We start from the raw sequence: 14,403 nt of genomic DNA, 5'->3' as shown, positions 1-14,403 counted from the left end.
AGAAAATAAAAAATATAAAGGCTGAATTGGACATCAGCATTTTTTTCTGCACTTCTCTAGAAAAAAGGGAGCAGGGGCTTTCACTTATTAAAATATGCTATCTTTAGTTTTTTCAAGATATAGTTTTGGTTATTATTGCCTATAGTTTATTTTAATAAAGAAATAATTTAAAAGTGAATGAATCTCAATACTTTCACATTGTATCAAGCAATTTTTATCACGAATTTTACAGCAAATTAAGCTGATTTACAATTATTTCACCATTTATTATTTTTAAGAAATTAACAATGTCAATAAGGATTGTCAATGACCAGTGGAAAAATTATATAATTAATATCAATAATTGGTTTTAAGGCTGAAAAATTTATTCTTTTCATTAATGGAAACTCCATTGGCTTGAAAGAGAAATACTGATATTTTTTTGGTGCTGAGATTCATTGAATCGTCATTAAGAACTAACACTTTACCACTAAGATGTAGGAATTTTTGTCAAGAGTTCTGTTAAGAGAAAAATTATTGAGATGTACAGAAAGTAAAGACTAAAAAATGCATTGAGTACAGACTTTGAATTAAAAATAGTGTAACAATTTGAGATAAGGGTCAATTTCATATGTTTTATTAAAGTATTTAAAAAGAATTTGCATCAATTAATTCTTATATTTCATTGATAAATATGATTTTAATAGCTTTTTTCCCTTTTTTGTACAAAATATTTATTTCTGGTTAATATTCTAAAAATTGGTTTCACTTATATAGTATACAATTTGCTTATTATTCTAAAATTGGCTTTGATAATAATGATCTACAACCTAAATGCATACTTTATTTTTGACATGTTACGAGTTATTCCTTAAGACAAATTACTATAGATTCCTTCACTAACCAGAGATATTCAATAATAAATGCTAGTAATAATCGAAAAGGCAATTAATTTATTAAAAAAAATATTTTTTATTTAGTTTATTATTATTTTTTATATTGCTGCACATGCAGTCCCATTTAAAGATATATTAATTAAAAGTTGTTTCAATTTACAAAAAGGAACATCAATATCCTCTCTTTGATTTACACAATTAATAAAAAAGATTTGTTGTCTTAATACATGCTTTACATAATTCCAATGCTTAGTTGTTGAAAGTAAAGTTTAGTATTCCAAATAATGAAAAATTTATATTTTTGATCATAGATAGAATCTGCTCCTAGCATCTCTTACTCATGTTCATATAAGAAGGTTATATGAACTTTACCTTACACCAGGGCCAACAAGACACTAATGGTTCCAATAAAAATATTTAAATATTTGAGAAAATTTTTTAAGCAAAAATATAATACTTTGAAGTATGCAAAAGAATTTTTTTGGAAATTTTATATAAGAATGAATTTCTTAGAAATTCTAATTGAAAAGAATTCATAGAAATAAATTTTCAATACTCTCTAATCATTTTCTCTAATAAATATTATTTATATTATCAGTATTGAAAGAACCTTTCCTTTAAATTAAATTTGCTTAATCCTATTTATTTTAATAATTGAGAGTCTATTTAGAGAAAAACGAGGATTCATTCCTAAAAATTCATGTCAATTTGAAAGAGACAAGACAAGAGAGTCTTTTTTTAAAGAGAATTTTTTAAAAACTCTTTAAAATATTTCAAGATATTACACTTTTGCTTAAAAAATATTTTAAGATAACCTTAGAATGTTTAAATTTATTAACAGAATCCTATTTGGATGAGTTATAGCTGAATCCAGATTCCATCGCTGGTACAAAGAGTTTATAGCCAATTGATATAATTTTATTGAAACTAGAAACAATATAACATTCACTTCTCAACAAATGACATATATCATAGCTTATCATTAATCTGTATTAATATAGTGTGATTATAGTCAACTAATTTTTTATAATATTGACCCAATTTAACATGAAAAGTTGCCACCATTGTCTGGTGAAAATACAGATCATTTGGATCCTAAAAGAAACAATATTATTTTTTTTACTTTAAATTATTTTATTTTAAGTACTAAGATAAATTAAAGTCTTTATGAAGTTTTCTGGTTGGATAGCAGTTTATATAATCAGAATTTTTTTAAAAAAATCAAATTCTAAACAGCATTATAAAATTTCCATGAATATAGAATATTTAACAGAAAAATTCTCTTATTTAAAGCATTAATATTAGCGGTTGAGCTTATGTAGAAGTCATGTATCTTAAAAAGTCTTCATGAGAGTAGATCGATTTCCAATTACTTTGTAATCATTGTTCTTTTTGGGAATGAGATTTTAAATTGTATAAACTATATTTTTTGACATTTATTAAAGCTTTGTAGTCTTAAGGATGTTTTAATCTGAGAATTTGTAAAAATATGCAGATAAATATTAAATATCTTGAATTAAATTTGAATAGAAAAAGCCATTCAAATATGTAAACAACTAAATATTTATCTTAAAATATGTGAAATAATACAGACTATGTAGTAAGTAATTATGCAAAAATCAAGCATTTTTATGCACCTTAGCCAAACAAAATTAATTACCTTTATACATGCATGCATATGTAGATGTACATAATTTCTAATTATAAAATATTTTATAATAATGCATACTTTTTAAGGAATTTTTTTAATTAATTTTAAATATGTATTTTTTAATATTTATTTTTGTATTTGCACAGCATCTATTTTAAAACAGAGGATGTCTTTTTGGTTTGACAAAAAAAATGTAATACAAACTATTACCAAAAAATTAAGCCAACATTTATAAGATTAAAAATTTGCGATCTTTTTCAACATTTTTTAAAATACAAGTTGATTTGAATAGATACACCACTTCTGAAAATGTTAAAATTGATATAAAAACATAGCATGACCAAAAATTTTGTATTTGATTTTTACATATCCAGCAAAAAACAAAATTTGACATGGCTGGGATGAAAAATGCAAATTTTCTCTTCAGCTAACTCGTCATTTTCATCAATCTAGAATATTTTATTGCAGCCTTATAGAGTTAAGAATTATGGCCTTACAGGATAATTTTCAACCATGAAATTGATGACAGAATAATATTATTTTCTAATTGAGGATTTTGAGATCATTTTTTTAACAAAAAAGAGTATCACTTCTTGATTCTGAAGTTCAGCAAAGAACTTATTAAACCTTCATTCAATCAAACAAAATTTATATCATTGAAAAATTACTTTTTAAAATTTTAAGACAGTGTAAAAATAATTTTTGTACAATAGTATTCTTTGATGTTATGGCAGAAACATGTTAAAATGCCACTTTTATTTTTGAATAAAATTATGGATATATACACTGTGTAAAAAAAATAGGACACTAGAACTTTTTTTAAAAAATAAGGATTTTTTTAATGTTTGCTGCAATTATTTTTCAGATCATTCAGATTTTTACATTCAGATAAGTATAAATGACAACAAAAATGGTTTCTTTCATTTGAAACCATGTAAAAAAAGGACAGTTATAAAAAGAACAAAAAAAAAGTGGTTTAGTAAGGAATACTCTTTTCCTTAACTTTTATGACTTCAAATATTCTGTTTGGAAGTGAATCATATAAAGATTGAATTTCTGTTTTACAAAAATTATCCTATGAAGTACTCAGCAAGCGATTCAAACTGCTTCCTGCTAGCGTAACAAGCATTGCCCAAATATTTTCTACTATATTCAGATCAGGCTTTTAGATGGCCATGGTAAAACCTGCACATTATTTGCAGTGAACCAATTTTTAACTCCATTGGCGATGAGGATTGAGGCTCTATCTTGTAGAAACATCAACTGTTCTCCTCTTAATTCAGAGTCATAAGAAGGAAGAAGCTCAGAGTTCAGAACATTAATGTAGTGTATGCTTCTGCCTACTATTGAGAAAGACCAAACTTGTTCTTCCTCTATAACCAACTGCTAACCAGACCATCAACTTCCTGCTCCCATTTGTTTAGATGAATAATATTGTTCTGCATTCTTCAGACAATGCCAGTAGTATTGATAACCATATGGACCATCTAAGTTAAACTTTTTTTCATCTGAAAATATCGCAGAAGTCCATTCTGAGGTCAATGACGTGGATTCCTTAGCCCAAAACAAACAATTATTAATATGTGTTTGTTTCCACTTTAGATGATGCCTCCGTTTTTTGAAAATGAATGTTTTGGACCTTTGGATGTAGTTGTATACAGTTTCCTTGGACACATGAATAAGTCCTGCTTGATTTCGAGCTTTTGCGACACTTCCACTACTCTTTTTAAGCTCATAAGCAAGTTTTCTTTCATCACGAGGCAGTAACTTTTTAGGTCTACTAGTCTTCTTTCTTATTCCATTTCTGTTCGGATTTTTAATAAAAGTTGGAAACTGTATTGGGGCTGACGTACAGTATACGAATGATCTCTCTAATACCTTTACCTTCATTTTTATATGCAACAATTTGATTCTTTTGAAAATCATTTAAGGGTATACCTCTAGGCATTCTAAAATTATAGCATCAGTGAAATTTTTAACAAAATATGTTTTTCTCAGAAGAAACAGTTTCAAAAAAGGTATATACCTACTCTTCTACTCGTGCACATTCCACCGAATAAAAAAATGTAGTAGGTGTCGTCCTACTTTTTTTACGCACAGTAAATTACATAATCTCGTCTTTCTAATTATAAATAGTGGTAACTATTTTTATATAAGAATCTATTATCCAGGATAAAAATACAAAAGGAAATGTACAGAAAATGACTGTATTTCTACTTTTTTTTCTAAGCAATGTACTTAAGAAGCATAATTCTGTCAAATTTCATGTTTTTTTCAATGGTTTATTCTGCAAATTGCTCTGTCAATCGGGACAAACCTTTGTCCAAACCTGTATAGAGAGATTTTACTGAGAAGCAAAAAAAAAAAAAATGTATAAGAATTATTCAAAGAACAAAAATCATTAAAAATGATTAAAAATAAATCTAAACTGTAAAAAAAACAAAAATTTTGATTTTTTTTAAATATTTTTTTTTTAACTTCTCTAAAAATGTTGTTTCTAGATTGAGCAGAATTTTTAAAAAATATAAACAAAAACTTAAAGAGATTGATCCAAAAATTAATAACTCCCAAATGGATGGGGAATCTTAAAAGTACATTGGAAAAAAAATCACAATTGTTGTAGACTTATGGCTTGAAATTAAAATTTTATCAAACTATTCTTCACACAAATGACTAACATAATTACTTATCACAATAATTTATAATTCAGTATAGTATAGTAAAATCCTTTAAATTGCCCATTCAAAGTATCGCTCCAAAACAATATATTAACAACAATGATCAAATGCGTTATGTACCAAAAAGGCTTCACTGTAAGTGTTTTTAAAGTAGCTTCTCCCATGTTTGATACATCTAACTTTTAATGATGCATTAAATTCATCTCGCTTTATTCTTATTTTCCATTATTCAGACCAATCTGCATAATCTTCTTTAACATATAAAAAGTTAAAAATCCTTTAAATTGCCCATTCAAAGTATCGCTCCAAAACAATATATTAACAACAATGATCAAATGCGTTATGTACCAAAAAGGCTTCACTGTAAGTGTTTTTAAAGTAGCTTCTCCCATGTTTGATATATCTAACTTTTAATGATGCATTAAATTCATCTCGCTTTATTCTTATTTTCCATTATTCAGACCAATCTGCATAATCTTCTTTAACATATAAAAAGTTAAATATACACTTATCAGGCACAGCTAAAATAAATTCATCATATAAAGTACTGAAAATTGTAGTTTGAATGTTTTTGAAGTCACAAGAAGTTTGACTCATTAGGTATTTTATACTTCCCACTTCAGAAAATTATTCCAGGATTTCAATAATCAGCAATGCCCATTGTTTAAGAAGGAATAGTGAATAAAAAGCTCACTAAATGCTTTTTGAATGTGTATTTGCATTCCTGGATCTGTCTTACCCAAAATTCCTTTTCAGAATTGTTCGCTTTTATTGGTTTTCATTTTTGAGACATCTGATAAACAAAACTTCATGACATTATTTCAATTAATCATATTCAATGTCAAAAAAAAAAAAAAAATGCATATCTCAAGAAAAGTAAACACTTTTTAAGAAATTTTTTAACTAAGCAGTTTTAAGGTCTTGAAAGCGATTTTCAAATTTAAGTAATTTTCATGATGCTAAACATTCTGTAATATCTTCGTATCTTTTCATCAGCCATATCATTTTTATACTACTAAAATAATTCCAGAAATAATATTACAGTTGATTTCTGTAATTAAAAACTGATCAGTACTATTGAAACCCTAAATAAATTTTAATGGAAATACTATTTTTTCTTAAAAACAAACTGTTCATTATGAAGCTCCAAATTTATATCAAAGCAATTTAAAATCAGAAATATTAATTAACAAATTGTTGCTTTATTATAACAAAAATATTTCCTTTGATAAATAATCACAATATATAACAAATAAAACTCAATTGATTTGATGGTCTTAACAATTAATAAATTACCAGGAATCCATTTAATAAATTATGCATGGACTTTCTCCTTGTATTTTATAATAAAGAAAACAGTAATCATATATAAATAAAATAATCAATAAAAATTATTTCTAGATTGACTAGAAACATACTAGAACTATTGACTAGAAACATGCAACTTTCAACAATAACAACAAAAGAATGTAAGAAATATTCCAGAATTATAAATGCATTCATGGAATAGATTTTCCAAATAATACAAAAACTTAATAAAATGTAAATTTCCTATAACAATCTTGTATGAATATGTAAATGCCGCTTCAGTAATCGCTTTTGTGAAAAGCCTTTACCACATACTTCACAGAAATGAGTTTTTTCACCTGTATGAGATGTTCCATGTCTCAAAAGATCATTTTTCCTAGAAAATTTTCTGTCACACAGCTTGCAGGAAAATGGTTTCACCCCTCTATGTATCATTTCATGCTTACGAAGGACACATCTCTGAGAAAACATTCTCCCACAAAAGTAACAAGACCACCCATTAGATAAATGCATTACACAGTGGTCTTTCAGGCGATCTTTTCTGGAAAAATCTTTGCCACATACTAAACAAACAAATGGCCTTTCTCCAGAATGAACTGCAGTGTGTTTATTCAAATGGTCTTTTCTTCTAAATTCTTTACCACATGTACTGCAAACATGAACTTCCTTGAATTTTGAAACTTCCTTTAATTGATTATGTAGATTCAATTCATCCAATAGAAAACTATCATTAATAAATAATAAATCTTTATAATCAAAAAGTTCAAACTTATTAGTATTTGTAGGATGTAAAGCAAAATTTTCTTCACTATTTGTATGAATCAAAAGATGCAACTTCAAAGCATCTTTTTTTTCAAATTTTTCATCGCATATGAGGCACATATGAAATTCCACTTCAGCACCGCAATCGACTGACATAATATGCAATAATAATGCCGAAACAATAAATCTAAAATAGAATAGCGTCAGTTATATATTTGATATATCTATGTAGTAATTTTATCTGCCTGTTGCATATCTCATTTCACAAAAAGGAATATATTGCTGACATTTTCGATTCTCAAAGTGTTAATATAAAAATACATTCGAGCGCCAATTACGAATTTTTAAACTTGCCTCCATTTTATTTATTTATTTGGTCAAATGCTTGAGTTTAGTTGTGCAAAGTGTTTCAGTTTACTCAATAAAATGGATGCAAATTTTATCATCAAAAAATAATAATATTATTTATTATTTGAACAAAATTTATTACAATATATTTCTTTTTATAATGGAAATAATCGTCTAGGAGTTTTGTATGAAATTTTATAATGAATTTACTTAAAAATTAAAATATAATATTCTTTTCTATGTTTGTGGCAGCACGATTTGCACAGCAGACGAAATATGAAAGATGTAAACAAAGCGGTGCATGGTGTATGGTTCGATACGTCCATTCTTTAGTTACATTAAAGACATTTTATTTTGTCTATTATTTTCAAGTGAAATATTCTTAACTTAAAGTCTTAGCTATAAAAATTATAGTTTTTATATTTATTTATCCAGCAGTGTTGTCTTTTTGGTATGCTTTTATAATGGAAGCAAAACATAAAAAAGTCTTTGGTTATGCTGTAGTGGGAGCTTTTGGAACAGCAGCTGTAGCTCTAATGGCAGGATCTATTCCTTTTGTTATGCCTGCTTTTCGAAAAATTTGTCTTCCGTTTGTTCCAGCTACAGATAATCAAGTTCGAAATGTTTTAAGTCTCTTGAGAAAACGGAAAGGAAATGTCATCGATTTAGGTAGTGGCGATGGAAGAATTGTAAGAAGTTTTATAATCTTTTAAAACCATTTGTAGAGTTATTATTTATGTTTAAAGTTTTCTAATGCTGTATTTCAAATGCGCTAAATGAAGTATTTAATATACATATGCTGATTTTCTGAATTAATTTGCTGTATGTCGTCTTTCATTGTAAATTTTGAAAACGCATTTGTTGAAATGTTATTCTGTATTTTGACTTGACATTTTTCAAAAAACTGTAATTACATTTAGTGTACTTATTATTAATTACTTTGCATAGATATGATATTTAAACTAAAAACTTAACTGTTTTGTTTATTTATTTTTTGTAAAGTAAAGTAAATTTAATATCTTGAAGGTTTTCTTTAAGACTGATGTAGAAATAATGTAAACTTTTTTTAATACCCTATATAATTAAAGTATAAAAATATTCGATTAACTCTAAATTTCCTGATCTTATTTATTATAAATCTTATTGTGAAAATTTAAAACTTTCTTTCTTTCATATTTTTTTGTCCATTTAAAAAAAATGCAGTTGCTAAAAAAGCTAGCATGTTTAAGAATCCTTGGGTTGAAAAGGATTTCATATCTAATATTTTTAATACAAAAAATATTTTTGTATAAAATCTTATGCTAAATTTTCTTAATTATTGAAAACTATTTTAAAATCAAAATATCAATTATACCAAACAGTTTTTAAAATAATAAACATCTGAAGTCCATCTAAGAGTTGACATTCTGTTGGTTTGTGTAGTTGATATTATGTAAATAAGATAACTCAGGAAGACAATAAATAAATAAATTCATTATGTGGAGCGAATCAGCTAGAAGACAGTGCAAATGCAATCTTTTTTTTTTTTTTTTTTTTTTTTTTGCATTCTACTATAGAAAATTTACACAAAATCTGTCACATGGTGTTCTTTGTTTTAAATCCTCCATTAATCCTTTTTGATTTCAAACAATTAATGAAAGAACATTTTAATTATCCCCAATTTTCATTGTATAAAACCTTTGTAAAGTGACATCATTGCCTTTTTATTTACCTGTAACCAAATTTCTGATTATTTTTATAGTATTTCATTCAAATAAATTAATGAGAGATAAATTATTTACCATTTACAGAATAAAATTCAATTTCAGATATTATATAAATTATCAAATTTAGCATTTATAATTTTAACAGAAAAGTTTTGAATTCTTATTTTAACATTTGTTACATGGAAATCTCCTCAAACATCATTATAATTAGTAATTAAATTAAATCTAATTGCATATGGAGAATACTTTAACAAAAAGAAATGAATCTTATTGCTATATTAGTTAGTTATTCTTATCATTAAGCCAATAAACCCTCAGATGTTTTGTAGGAATATTAAATCCCATTGATAAAAGAAATAAGGGCTGAAATTTTTAATGAACCCATTCAGTGGGAATCTCTTCAAATTGATCTTTTAGCTTTGATCATTTGAGACTAACAAGTCCAAATTCTGAATACTTTCATTTTTGACATCCATATTCAATGTAAATTAAGATTTGATTGTAGTACTTTTTAATATTAGTTTGCAAGGAAAAATGCCCTTAAAAATTTTTATTTTGTCCCCAATTCTTCAATGTTCTTACTGCTGAAAAAAATATCATTTCTTATTCAGTCTGCAGAGCTTTGGAATATAAAATGTCAGATCTATGATATCAAGTAAGTATTTTAAGTATCAAGTAAGTAAGACCTTTCTTCGATGATATCAAGTAAGTATCTTAAAACACATAAATTTTTAAAAAATGCATAACTATGCCAATTCTCTTTTTTACTGCCTTTACCTTTAGTTGGCAAATTGTGTAATTTTTTCATCGCATTTTCTTCTCCTTTAATTTCAGAAAATGAGCAAATTCACTTATTACAAAGTTGTTCATTAGTTATATGATATAGAAATGCAGCTGCAAAAAGGAAGGAAAAACTTAGTGGTCATTTAGAAAGCTCTCCTTGTGTAGGAACTAGAATATACTTGTGCAAAAAGTCATCTTGCACTTTGTTCTTCCTGACAGAATGTCTGAAAGTGATAAAAATCTGACAGTTTGTGGTAGCTCTAACTTTTCACAATAGTTGTGTATTTATAATTTAAAACTATTTGTTATTTAATTTATTGTGGTAAAAAAAGATGTAAGAAATTTGCTTAAATATGTTCTCGGTTTTTTTTTTTTTTTTTGTCTGCACCTATGCATACATTGTAAGCTCCTGCATTATCTTATGTGTAAAAATCTTACTTGCCTTCAGGCAAGCTGACATCTGTGGCGGATTGAAATGTGCAAGTATAGAACCTGGGACCCTGTGGTTCGCAGTCCAGTAACATGACTGTGATACAAAAGCAATTGCTCGGGTAGCGTAGTTGTTAACTGGCTTATATGCTATTCACTACTGACTTTCCCTCCAGTGAGTCGGAGATGAGATGAACGTTATGACTGTTGAGTGATGAGGTATTAGCTGTTGATTCTAATGTGCCAGTACCTATTTTGAGCACTTGAGTTGCGCCAAACATTATGGCGAGCGATTGCTAATGCTGTTGCTGCATCAAGTGAGCCGCAGTCGACTTTTGTTGCGGGTAGATGGCGCCACAACAACTGTACGAAGGTTGAAGGTTCATCGTCCAAGGTCACCAATGTGGCGGAATGAAATGCACGAGGATAGAACCAGGGACCTTGTGGTTCGCAGTCCAGTAACATGACCATAATACAAAAGCAATTACTCAGGTAGTATAGTTGTTAACTTGCTTATATGCTATTCACTACACATCCTGGCCAGTTTGCTGCAGTCATTAGCTTATGTTCCTATTGTGTCAAATGCTTGATTCTGCTGAGTAGATACTCAAAGAATCTTTTCAATCTTGCAACATAGATGCTGAAGATTCTTCATATCTTTCTGAATTTAAATCAGGATAATGATTTTAGAAACATCAGATGCATATTATACCCCCTTATACAATCCGAGTTAATTGATATTGTCAATTTAACACTATTTACAAAATTATTATCTTTAATATGGAAAAGTATTTTATGTGGGGTTAAAGTATTCAATGCTACTTTTATTATATTTGAATTGATATTTTAAGATTTTTTTAAGAAATATAAAAAAATGTATTGGAATTTTAAACTTAGAGATATTTAAAGTTTTTGTTTCCAGGTTTTAGCTGCTGCCAAAATGGGCTTTCCTGCAGTTGGAGTAGAACTCAACCCATGGTTAATAATTTATTCGAAGATAAAGGCACTATACCTTGGTTTAAGTGACAAAGCTTCTTTTAAAAGACAAGATATTTGGAAGGTAAGAATTCTTCAACTACAGAAATTTGTTTGTTTTTAAAATAAATATGAACTGTTTTATTAGACTATTACTTTTTCTGATGTTTTATTCATTTCAATTACTGATAAACATTTTCATTTGGCTTGAAAACTTGAATTTGTATTACAGCAGTATATAAATGTTAGTTAAAAGGAGTATTTTTATGTTTCTTCACACATTCAATTTTCATTAAAAATTCCTATTTGGTAGCTTTAAAATGCCCATTTATGAATCCAAGAATTTACATGTATACCTTTTTATACTGTCTATAATTTAGTGTATTTTGTAAAATATTACTCTCAAAATATTTTACTCATAAAAATAGATGTCATATTTAGTAATTTTACTAAAATAAATTTCATTTTCTGTTACAACTGTGCATTAGCTATTCCTTTTTTTTTTTTTTTTTAATTAACACAAGAATTCTAAGATATTACATATGTTTGCATATAAAATATTATACATGTTTGCCTAAAATATTTTATTTCAGTCATTCTGTATTTAAATATTTATAAACTATGTATGGAGGATACTTGAAACCATTGAACAATGAGCATATTTAATCTATACTGATTTTCTTAAATTATAAGATAGTTGAGAAACTGCTTAGTGACCTCTTTTTTTTTTTTTTTTTAGTCAGTGTAGAAAATTTTATTCCACTTTATGGTCTATTTTGATAGTATTTGGCATTAAAGGCTTCAAAGCAAGTTTTTCATTTTTGGTTCTTTAGTGGATATTAGCTGTACTCTTGAATGTATGCTTTATTCAACTGTTTATAGCATATGTTAAACTAAAGTTTATGGAACTGCAGATGGATATTATTCATTCTACATGTGGCATAGTGAAGGTAATTAGCACCTGAGGCTTAACATAATATTTTCACCCCTTGGTCTGATTAGTTATTGTAGCATGCTTGAATGACACCCAGGCATTTTTCATCGTGTCATCATATTTGGCTTTCAAAAGAAATGGCATAAATCCTTTACTATTTTGTCTCCATTGTGGTCTTTAGGATTGGTGCTCAAAGTTTCTATATTCCCTCCCACCCCATGCACACAGTTACTGTTTCGTAAAATTAGTTCCTTTAAAAAAACACACATACACAGTGGCATAGGAACAGGAAGGAAGGCATTGTACCCCAAATGTCAACATTAAACAAAGGCAAAACATTAATGCATATATGCACTCTCAAAGCTGAATTTCATTGGGGGAGAAAAACAAATATCATTCTTCAGGTTCCATTCGCATTTACTACACCATTGTTTGAAAATCAGACTTTTTGCAAAGCTCACACATATACGCACACACAAATAAACAAACAAGCTGTTTTAAAAATGTTAAAATAAGTCAAATCTAATCTAAAGTTTCCTTTATAGAAATTCATTCGTTCATTATGATGGTCAAAATCATTAGTTATTCCTATTTAATTTTAATAATGTTTTAAGACTATTATCTCAGTTTTATAGTCGAGTTGTGATTTTATCAAATAATAAAAATATTATTTTGTAATTTAAATTGTTTATTTCTCTCCATGATTATATTTCTTCTCAAAAAGAAAGCTAGATGATTTTTATCTATAAAAAAATACTATTTAAATCTACCTGAGGAATTAAGAAACCTCACAACTGTAAGCATATTGATTCTTCTTCTTATGATAAAAGGCAGTAACATATTCTTTATAAAAAAGTAAGTCAAATCTAATCCAGGTTCTAATCTAAAGTTTCCTTTATAGAAACTTTATTAAAAAACTTGTATTTTCTTTTCAATACAGAATTATAAATACATATATATATATATTTCAGATGGACTTGAAAAAATACGATAATATTGTCATTTTTGGTGTAGAGCAAATGGTAAGTTTCCCCAGAAAATTAAAAAAAAATTGAATGATTTTCCATATTTAAAAATTTTGTACATATCTATATATTTTTCTTTTTATTTCAAGATGGCTCAACTAGAAGAAAAATTATCTCAAGAACTTAAAAAAGATGGTTGTGTCATTGCTTGTAGATTTCCTCTACCTAACTGGAGTGAATCATTATCAGTTGGAACTGGCATTGATACAGTTTGGCTGTATGAAAATAAATCCTCATATAATAGTCATCGTTCATTATGATGGTCAAAATCATTAGTTATTCCTATTTAATTTTAATAGTTAATGTTTTAAGACTATTATCTCAGTTTTATAGTCGAGTTGTGGTTTTATCAAATAATAAAAAATATTATTTTGTAATTGAAATTGTTTATTTCTCTCCATGATTATATTTCTTTTATATTAGATGATATTTATCTATAAAAAAATTCGATTTAAATCTACCTGAGGAATTAAGGAACCTCACAAATGTAAGCATATTGTTTCTTCCTCTTATGATAAAAGGCAGTAACATATTTTTTTATAAAAAAAATTTAGAAAATGTCCAAGTTAAATGATATGAAGATTTTTGAAAAATATTTTTTTAAGTAGGACACTTAATTTCCTTCATCCAAAATGTCTATGAGTATAGGATTTAACTTCCACTTTTATTTTCCTACTATAGCGAAGGGTATTTTTCCCCTCCTTTTTTATTAACAATTGTTTTCAATATAAGGAACATTTCCATATCGAAGTATTTCTGCACTGATCGTGAGCACATATCCCGTTCTCCTATTTGCAAAAAAATAGAAAATTCTCTGAAAAAAAAAAAAAAAAAAAAAAAAAAGCAGGAAACAGTTTTCTTAACTAGTCATCCATTTATTCACATCGAGCCACACCTTGCTTTTATACAATTTTCGATAAGCAATTCTA

The 14,403-nt window shown here is 27.1% G+C and overlaps 2 protein-coding genes across 2 annotated transcripts; one reads left to right on the top strand and one right to left on the bottom strand.

Annotated features, from left to right (window-relative positions):
* Positions 1-6,755: 6,755 nt before the first annotated feature.
* Positions 6,756-7,430, bottom strand: LOC129968328 (gastrula zinc finger protein XlCGF49.1-like). The gene has a single exon (XM_056082184.1). The coding sequence runs from the start codon at positions 7,428-7,430 to the stop codon at positions 6,756-6,758; it is 675 nt and encodes a 224-aa protein (XP_055938159.1).
* Positions 7,431-7,899: 469 nt separating this feature from the next.
* Positions 7,900-13,812, top strand: LOC129968976 (ATP synthase subunit C lysine N-methyltransferase-like). The gene is made up of 4 exons (XM_056083361.1): positions 7,900-8,311; positions 11,463-11,600; positions 13,421-13,471; positions 13,564-13,812. Exons 1-4 carry the CDS (start codon positions 8,087-8,089, stop codon positions 13,732-13,734), a joined length of 585 nt encoding a protein of 194 aa, XP_055939336.1. The 5' UTR covers positions 7,900-8,086; the 3' UTR covers positions 13,735-13,812.
* The last annotated feature ends 591 nt before the right edge of the window (positions 13,813-14,403 follow it).

Source organism: Argiope bruennichi, chromosome 5 (assembly GCF_947563725.1).
Source record: "Argiope bruennichi chromosome 5, qqArgBrue1.1, whole genome shotgun sequence".
In the NCBI taxonomy this organism is placed as follows: Eukaryota; Metazoa; Arthropoda; class Arachnida; order Araneae; family Araneidae; genus Argiope; species Argiope bruennichi.
Note: the sequence above shows the minus strand (reverse complement) of the source record. Positions and strands in the feature narration are given on the sequence as shown.

Excerpts from the sequence above, each read along its gene's own strand:
- LOC129968328 (XM_056082184.1), bottom strand. The coding sequence starts at position 7,430 with ATGTCAGTCGATTGCGGTGCTGAAGTGGAATTTCATATGTGCCTCATA.
- LOC129968976 (XM_056083361.1), top strand. The coding sequence starts at position 8,087 with ATGGAAGCAAAACATAAAAAAGTCTTTGGTTATGCTGTAGTGGGAGCT. Across the intron at positions 11,601-13,420 it reads AAAGACAAGATATTTGGAAG|ATGGACTTGAAAAAATACGA; the intron begins GTAAGAATTCTT and ends TATATATTTCAG. Across the intron at positions 13,472-13,563 it reads TTTTTGGTGTAGAGCAAATG|ATGGCTCAACTAGAAGAAAA; the intron begins GTAAGTTTCCCC and ends TTTTATTTCAAG.